General features: G+C 45.9%; 1 protein-coding gene across 2 annotated transcripts in view; it reads left to right on the forward strand.

Moving 5' to 3' along the window:
* COG6 (component of oligomeric golgi complex 6) overlaps positions 1-9,292 on the forward strand; it is a 106,693-nt gene that overhangs the window by 42,911 nt on the left and 54,490 nt on the right. For both annotated transcript variants that reach the window (XM_006025780.3, XM_025206637.1), the window contains exon 5: positions 6,926-7,037. In XM_006025780.3, the coding sequence (XP_006025842.1) occupies positions 6,926-7,037 (112 nt within the window). The remainder of the gene's footprint in view (positions 1-6,925; positions 7,038-9,292) is intronic.

Below are 9,292 nucleotides of genomic sequence, written 5' to 3' on the forward strand. Positions count from 1 at the left end.
CCAGGGTTGTGCTGCCTCAGGCCCCTCCCCCCCCTCCCACTTTGAGGCGCGCGTGCATGTGCCGGTACAGAGCTGATGCCAGAGCCCGGAGCAGCTGTTGCAACCTGCTTGCTGTACCCAGCCCGGGCTGCTTGCAGCAGGGCTTGCAGCTTCCCAGCTGTTTGCTGGGAGCACCCCGGGCTTCGTGGTTGGCAACAGTTACCCAGAGCCAGGGCTGGTGGTGGTGTGCCGAACAAAATGGCCTTGCGTGCCATACTCGGTATGTGTGCCAGGGTTGCCAACCCCTGGTCTATCTTCTGTTGCAGCTCTGCTCTGTGGCCTGGTCCAAGACCAGCCTGGGGAGGGTGAAGTAGTAGCAGCTCCCTGCTGGACTGGGTCAGGTCTGAAAGGACTGGAGCCAGAGCAGAAGGGAAGGTGGGGGGGAGGGAAGGCTGTGCAGTCTTCCCCACACTCCTTCTAGCTGCACACATGCCTCTTCCCCCTGTTCCTCCCACTGCATTCCACAATCTCCCCCATATACCCCCAACTGTGAGCCCCCTCCCCTGCCAAATGAGCCATCCCTGCCTGAAGCAGGCAACAGGTTCAGCTCTAGCTTCAGCCCTGAGCCTGGAGCCAAAGAGCTTAGCCACTGCCTGCCCCAGGTTGGTACTCAAATCTAAGATGAGGCTTTTTTTGCCCAACTTAATTGCGGAAAAATAATCTCATCTTGGATTTATCTATTAAATCTATTAAAAGATTTCCTTGCAGCAAGAAGGACTTGCATCATTCTGTAGGTGAATTGCTCAGTTAAAGCAAGCTACCTGCCACTTGAGTCAATTCTGATTGTAGCTTTGTGGATGCTGTCTTGATGTCTGTCTCAATGTACTCAATTCCCTAGCATCAAGGCATAGAATCATGTGTTGAATACACCATCTTTCTACTTTTCCCATAAAATCAGAATAATTAACTCTAGTGTTATGACTATATTCCAGTATGGACAAGTATATAATATGCATGCCTTCTGTTTATAGTGTGTGTGTGAATTTGCTCTCTGAACTATTTTGAGAAACAATAATTTGCTTGTAGTGATTGTGGTGTTGCTATCTACTGTTACAACTTACTTTTTCCCATGCCACAAAAGGCTTTTATTTCATTGGTGGATTGAATGATTGCATTATATACCTTACCTACTTTTCTGTGGTTGCATGAGGATTAATTAATATTTGTCAAGATGAGATCTTTAATCCGGTAGAGAAGCAAAATATTCTTGCTGCTGGCATCCTCCTGTCCGCTAATTCCTGCAACTGTTCTGTAGGTTGTTGTTCTTTTACTTGTGTTTTTACTCATCTCTGCAGTTCTGTTTCTCAAACTTCTATGCAGTTTCCTTTTCTCAGCTTTCACCTCTTATAGTTGACTATGAACTAAGAGGTGGTTAGTTTATACTTGACTAAAACTTATTCAGTACTGCAGTCTTCTATTCTCCCTTCACTCTAATCAAACAACCAACATTTGAAAATATTATCACAGAGACAACAGGTGCTGTCCAAAGCCATTGTTATTTACCGTATTTACTCAATTCTGAGGCAAGGTTCCCCCCCTCATTTAACATAGGGAGATATAAGCCCTTCATTTTAGAATCAAGTGTGAGAGTGCTGGGGGGAGGTGGGATGGCACCTACCATGGCTTGAGCTCCAATGGGGGGTCAGAGCCCTCGCCCCAGCTACTGCCTGCCCCTTTCCCCCTGCCTGTTGCACCCCTAGTCTCTACCCCCACTGCAGTATCTGCTTCACCCACCTCTCCTCTCCTCCCCTCCACCTTACCTTTGCTCTTTACTATCAGGCTCTGTCCACACTGCAGCCTTGGGTATGGAGCAGCAGCGCGCAGCCCGGACAGTTACTACAGGGGCTGGGCTGGAGTTGTGCTTAGTGCCTCAGGCTAGAATGGGGACGGAGCCTGCCACATGAAGCAAGGGTAAGGTGGGCAGGGGGCAGCAGAGGCTGGAGAGCAGGGCGGGGGAGCAGAAGCTGGGGTGGGGGGAGCAGACAGGAGGGGAGGGGAGAGAGGGGGCAGCAGAGGCTGGAGGGGATGTGCAGAGCACTGCTGGAGGTGAAGGGGGGAACACAGGCTGGGGGAGGAAGAGGAAGAAGAGAAGCAAAGACTGGGGTTCAGAGGAAAGGGGTTGCAATACTGTGGGTGGGCAGGCAGGGTGCAGAAGTGGCAGAAAGGCAGGCATAAGCAGGAGACAAGCTGCTTAACCTTCCCATACTACCTGCTCCCCACTGCCTGCCCCCTGCAGTGGTGGGGGGTTATGAATTAAAGACGGCCCTCCAATAATTTGCTTCTGTGCATGGAAATTATAACATGTTTTATAAATTTTCCATGTATAGAACCTAATGGGGGGGGTCATCTTAAATTCAGACTCATCTTGGATTTGAGTAAATATAATATCATGAAAACTTAGGCGTTTATACATGTGCTCTGGAAGAGTGTGTGGGGGGGTACACTTTAATTAGAGTGGTACCGAGAGCTGCTTTAATTAAAGCACCTAGAGCATCACATGTATCAGCATCCCTGCAGTGAAAAATGATGTCGAACGAGCTTTAGTTAAAGTGCCCCAACACCATTTTTCAACATGGGGGCGCTGATCCACGTGACACTAGAGTCTTCTCTGATGCACAGTAATTATAGCTCATTGGAGTAGCCTCGCTGTCAGAGCCATCCCTAGGGTGTGCAGGGTTCAGGGAGTGGGGCGGTGGCGAGCAACCAGAGTCAGCAGCACTTGGTGGCAGAGCTGGCAGCGCTCAGCAGCAGCAGCACATGACAGTGCTGCTGCCTATGCGGCACTGACCACGTGACCTCCCAATGCTTGGGGCCCAGGGTGGTCACCCCGATTTCCCCCCCCCCCCCCCCCCCCCCCCCGGGGACAGCCCTGCTCTCTGTACATGTATCAGCACCCTTGGATATCATTTTAGGCAGAAAGCAGGGTAGATTTGTACCTTATAGATTAGCTGAAGTAGATTTATTCATGTAAATAAAATATAGCACAAGCTTTCATGAGCTGAATCTCACTTCATTGTTGGCTTCAGCCCCAAGAATGCCCTGGGACTGCTTCAAGACCCTGGACTGTCCTCAGGCCAGGGCTGACAATCAGCTGGTCTCAGCCCAGGGATAGCCTCTGGTCCCATGGTGCTACGCATTTAGTTTATGCACACAAAGACGTTCCACATATTTTGTGGAACATCTTTGTGACTAGCTTGCCACTTCACGGCACCATAAATTAACTGCACATGTAATTCTGTAATTATTTATGGTGCAATTAATACCATAATCACACCATAAAAGTAATATTGTGCCAGGGACCCTAAAAACAGAAAGGCCACATCTGCAAAGGACACTCAGAAGTGCTAAATTGAATCAATTTAAGTGTGTAAAGTCACTGTGTGTAAGTTAACACAAGTTAAATTAGAATTATATTTCTGGGCGCTTTAGCTTAAGAGCGCTGACATCACAACCTGAGATGATTTACCTTACCTATACTTTAGGAGGGTCTAGAAATCCAAATCAATTGGTATTTTGTTTTGTTTACTCATCGTCCAATATGCTGGAGCACTTCTTCTGACCCCTAAAGAGATTGAGCAATTGCTAGACAGGCAATTTACTGTATATAAGAGCCCTTATAAGAGCCCAATTTACTGTATATAAGAGCCATTATAAATGTATGTAATAATGTACGTAAGCATCTGTCAAAAATTATGATAAAAGTGAAATTATCCTAAAACAGTTGAGCTTTGATTTTTCATCATTCCCACAAGAACCTGGCTAGACTGTAGGGTTACTATACATCTGGGCTCTTCTGGAAATGTCCTCTTTTTGGGTCCTCCCATCTTAGTCCGGGTGGATTTTTTAAATACCAACAGATGTTGCTCTGCTCTGCATCCAAGCTTTTCCTGGCATTTTCCAGCTTGCCCTAGCAAGGAACTGCTTGGGAAGCGAGGGGAGGGTGATTGGAGGCGGGGGGCATCCTATGTTTCTGTGCGTGCACATGCATGTGGCCGGCATGCAGCCAGGCAGGGTGGTGGGAGTAGCCCCAGCAGCTGCATGCAGGTAAGTCTATGGGGGTGAGAGTTGAAGGGCCAGGGCTTGGGGACTGTCTGGGGGGCTATGTGTGTGTGTGTGTGAGGCAAGGTGCGTGGAGGGGATGGGTGTGTGAGGGGGAGCAGTGCCTGTTCGCTTTGGGGGAAGCTGTCCGGATGCTGGGGCTGCAGCAGGGCGGGGGAGGCACCTGCCCCTCCAAAAGGGGAATGAGGCAGGGGGGCAGCAGAGAGCTCTGTGGCCTGGCTAGCAGCACTGGGACTGGTGCCCTTACTCGCAGAGACGGGGCAGCAGGGAGACGCTGCAGGGTAGGGGGCAGCAGGAGGCTGTGTGGGGGTCAGGACTGAGGGGCACCAGCAGGGCTAGGGGGGCTGTGTCTTGGGAGTGAGGGGCAGGGGTAGGGCACAGGCATATAACTGCCCCCGCCAATCATATTACCCCTCTCCCTGACAGGTGTCCTCTTTTTTGAAACTGGAAATATGGTAACCCTTCGAGAACTTTCTTTATTCCTGGCATCCTAATCTATATTCCCTGGAAAATGTTTTGCCCAGAACTCTAAAGTTTGAAGGATGTATTTTTCTTACTAATGGGGTGCTATCCCCTTCCTGTACAGTATGTAATTAGTGCTGTGTGTAATTAAACCTATTTGACTACATTCAAGGCCTTTCCTGGCTATTGGATGTTTGCAAAAATATGCATGTAGGTCAGGGGCAGGCAGTTCTTTTGGCTGGAGGGCTGCTTAATGAGATTTGGTGAGCTTTCGAGGGCTGCATGGGTAGCCCTGCACCCTGGCCGCCATCTTGGAACCAGAAGTCCCACCCCTAACCCTGACCTTTACCACCCAACATCCTTCCCCTTGGCTCCTGGAAATATGTCTTTTGGGAGGGGGTTGCCATCTAAGAACCAGAAAAAACCCAAATCATACGCTAAAAGTCAAACACATACTGTAACATTTTAATTTTATTACAAAATATTTTTGTCCTGATTTGTGTTTGCATTCTGTATATAGAGGTGACTGAATAATAACTCAAAAATAAACTCTTAGTCTTGTCTATTGTGTATGTGTATATGGTGGGGTATTAGGGGGGTGGTGTGGGGAATGTGTATGGTGGGGATGTGGCTGTGTGGGAGGTATAGGGTATGTTGGGGGGGTGTTGGGGAGAATTGGGGCAGGGTGTGGCTGTGTGGCATTTATGGGGTATGGGGATCCCCCCCCATGGCATGCAGTCCCGCAGGTGGTGGCAGCAGGAGCAGGCAGGGGCACTTGGGGTGCTCGTGCCCAGCGCAGGTGCTGGTGCCCAATGGCATGTGTCTCCGGCCAGCACTGCACATCGCGGTGAGGAACACAGCCTGGCCAGCCTGCCTCTATCATCGGGGCTCCCTGCTGCGCATACGCAACTTTCACACTCGTGCACCACTGAGTGGGAGTTCCGCATGCTGGAGCTGGCTGCCTACACCACTCCCTGTCGCACAGGTCCTAGGACTCCACCGAAAGTGGTGGGGAGCTGCGGCCCCTGCTTCCCCGTGGAGTCCTGGGACTTGCGCGGCAGGGGGCAGGTAGGCAGCTGGGTCCAGCACATGGAGCTTCCCCCCAGTGGCACGCAAGTGCAGAAACTCTGCATGTGCAGTGGGGAGCCCTGGTGAAAGAGGTGGGCCAGCTGGGCTGCACTTCTGGCCACAGTACACAATGCTGGTTAGAGCTGCACGCCACCAGGCAGCAGCGCTTGCACCGGGCATAAGCGCTCCCACCTGTTGCTGATGCCAGTGGGGCTGTGCGCCATGTGGGGGAGTGTGTTGGGGGGTCCTTACACCCTCCAACCTCCCTCGCACCCTGCCCACCCAAGCTCCGTGCTGCTACCACCCCCATGGCCAAAGGCTCCACGCTGCTGCCAGCTCCTGCCCAGCTGCATCTTCCCCTCCCCCACCCTCACTTCCCTACCTGCTGCCTGGAATGAGTGGGATGCTGGGGATGCTGAGCAGGGCCCCCCTGTGGATACAGTAGTGGCAGCAGCAGGCCCTTCCAAAAGCTGCATGCTGACCATGCTGGGCCCTTCCACCCATGATGGTGGGAGTGAGGCACAATAGAGTATGTTGGTGGTGGGAATGTATACGTGGGTGCCTCATTCACACCCTCGTGGGTAGAAGAGTTGGGCAGGGTACACTTAGCTGATGGGCGCTGTGGGCCAGATGAAAGTGCCTGGCAGGCTGGATGCAGCCCGCGGGCCATATTTTGTCCGCCCTTGATGTAGGTAGTACCCACTAAGTAATTTTCCTATTAAATGCCTATGTTGTTTATTTGATGCGATGCAACTGGAGACAAGAGGCCAATACTTTTTGTGTGTATATGTAATTAATAAAAGTTCTGGACAGGATATTTGATAAATAGATATTGCATATGGTTTTTAGAAATGTAGATGAGAGTTGCTGTCCATTTGTTCAGGTCCTATTAATGTGTGTGTATCTGAAAATATAAGCTGAAAGAGCAGTCAGCTTTCATTCTTGAAAGGAAATGATTGGCATTTATTCAGCAGGTACCTGTGGCAGATAATCCTTAATACAAATACTGATTGACTATTTAAGAATGCTTTCTTGCTTTCAAATACACGGGCTTACAATTAAATGAAATTAAAGATGGGTATAAGTCTAATATGTAATTACATCAAATACATTGTGATGCGTCTGAAGTAATGGATGGCAAGATTGGACAGTTAGAAATAAAGTATTTAAAAATATTACCCATATTTCTCAATAAACAGTAAATGCAAGATAAATCAATTTTGCAGTTTTGTAGTAAAATTAATTTTGGAGATAACTATAAAAAAGCTAACATCCTGGGTGCTTTGTTTTATTACAGTCAAATACTAGAAATGAAAGCACAAGTTGCAGATGCTTTCATCGCAAAATTCCAATTAACTCCAGAAGAAATGAACCTTCTTCGAGGCACAAGAGAAGGGCCAATTACTGAGGTAATTTGAAATACATGTAAAGCTTTGCATTGAGGTAAAAAACCAAACAATCACCTTACAGCAGAATGATGTACTTGTGATATATTTAAAACGTGACATGGGGGAAAGTGTCAGATTATGAAACAGTAAGTAAGAATCACTGTAAAAATTCCATTTTAAAAGTAATGATTTGGCAAGGGGCAATAAGAACTGTCATTTTAATGTTACTTTCTTCCTCCACTTTGAAATCAAGGCTTTCTGGGAACTCAAATTCCACATTTTCAGTTGAAGTGTTAAATTTTTATCTAGTACAAGTAAAGAAACTGGTACTTTTAAGATCCAGTAATTATTGTGTGCTTATATATATTTTGCTTGGCTATAGCAATATATAAATTGTTTAAGTTTATTTCAAGTCAGACTTTCCTTCATTGTTATTCTTTGTTGTTTAAAATATTAGGTGCTGACTCCCTTATTTTTAGCCACCTTTCCAACTGTTTTTTAAACATGTTTATGTTTTTGCTTAAGAAAGTACATTGTTCTATAGTAAAAGCAAGTAGAATATGCAGAGAATCAAGTATACACTTAATAGCCCTTATTATTTCAGTTGCATGGAAATTTTCATTGAAATACAGAATACCTGCTGAGACACGGTATCTTGTTTCCACAGACATCCTGTTAGCAGTGAGAATATTATTAAGACATAGGGCAGATAGCCATAAACAATACTAATGAAAGTAAAAATGAATTGTGTTAAATGATTGAGCACTTGAATAACTGCCATAAACTTAATAACATACCAAGTGTTATGTTGAAAAGAATGTTTAGGGTCGTGACAAAGTGGTAAGTGCAAAATACAGAGATCTTCCTCCAAAATGGAACATTTTCTCAAATTTTTATTTCTCAACGGTCTGATCCAAGTTCATCTATTTTTTCTTCGGACTTCCATGGACTTTTAGGCCCTGCTGTCCATTTCTACGACTGTGTGTGTTGATCCTGGAAGGTACTCCTTGCCTTCTAATCCAGTTGCAAGTTGGAGAGTCCAGTATCTCACAAGATTTAAATCCTAAAAGATCTCCTCACAAATTTATGAATGGAATTGCTAGACTTCACATTCTGTTAGATGTTTAACTAAACCTAACCTGTTTTAGTAAATCATATCTGGGAAGGGTATTTGCTTCTGGAAAAATAATTGGCTTTCCCTCCAGGAGAGATCTCCACATTTCTTCAATGGGGAAATATCATTTTTCCCTATTCTCTCTAAACTCAGTGGGATCTATAAGTCCATTAAGTTCTTTCATCTCGATGTGAAAGAAAAAAATCAGGGGATAATGTCACATGTACGATTATTGATTATTTACTCTTGATTATTGACTTTGCATTGTTCTAGTCCCTTCTAGTCAAACAGAAGTAGTCAAAGTATGATTTCAGTTGGAGTACTGAACTAACTTTACTCATGGGCAGACATTCATTTCTAATACTAAAAATGTCTGTGAAATTCAGGCCCCTGGAAGACATTATACTTAAGATACAATTAACCTGTTAACTGTGCTGTAAAAAATAACCCTACCACATAGTCAAAGAATTAATGGCATAATGAAGTGGGAAACCATCCCCAAAAATATTCAACAAAAGCTGTGTAATAATTTTGTGGCTGGTTTCCATAGCGCTTTAAATTGAATGTTGCAGACTCACCTGCGGTCACAGGGCAGGGACCAACAGCTGATAGTTGGTCACAGCTCCAGAGTCACTCTGGTTCATGCTGGGCAGCAGGCACCCAGCTGTCAGCTTGCCAGTGTTGGGAGAACCCAGGATTATGATCATGATCCTGAATATTTGACATAGTAGGAGGTGTGACTTTTGGGGAGAGGATCAGATCCCATCATAACATTGAATAAATGTGTGCCAGGGATCTTAGTTTGGGCAAAAGTTATTGTGCTAACGCGTGTCAGCTGCAAGATACCATGAATTTTCTAAGAAATAACCTGCCTCAACAATTTCTTACCTTCTCAGATTAAGTGATTTGTGACCCTCTTCTTCTGACCATTGTTCACATATTCTGCAATTTAAAAAATCTCAGTATTTCTAGGATCTAATATTTTTTCTGTTTGAAAAGGTTATACCAACATAATCCTAATTGTAATAATATTTGACAAAGATTTAACTCTGGCTATTATTGTAATGGAAGGAAAACCTGTATTTTTTCTACTGCATTAATTATAAGCCTCCAAACTGAGGAAATAACAGACTTGCCAGCAACCTAACAACATGGCAGATAT

The sequence above is a fragment of the Alligator sinensis genome, unplaced genomic scaffold (assembly GCF_000455745.1).
Source record: "Alligator sinensis unplaced genomic scaffold, ASM45574v1 scaffold1031_1, whole genome shotgun sequence".
NCBI lineage: Eukaryota > Metazoa > Chordata > Crocodylia > Alligatoridae > Alligator > Alligator sinensis.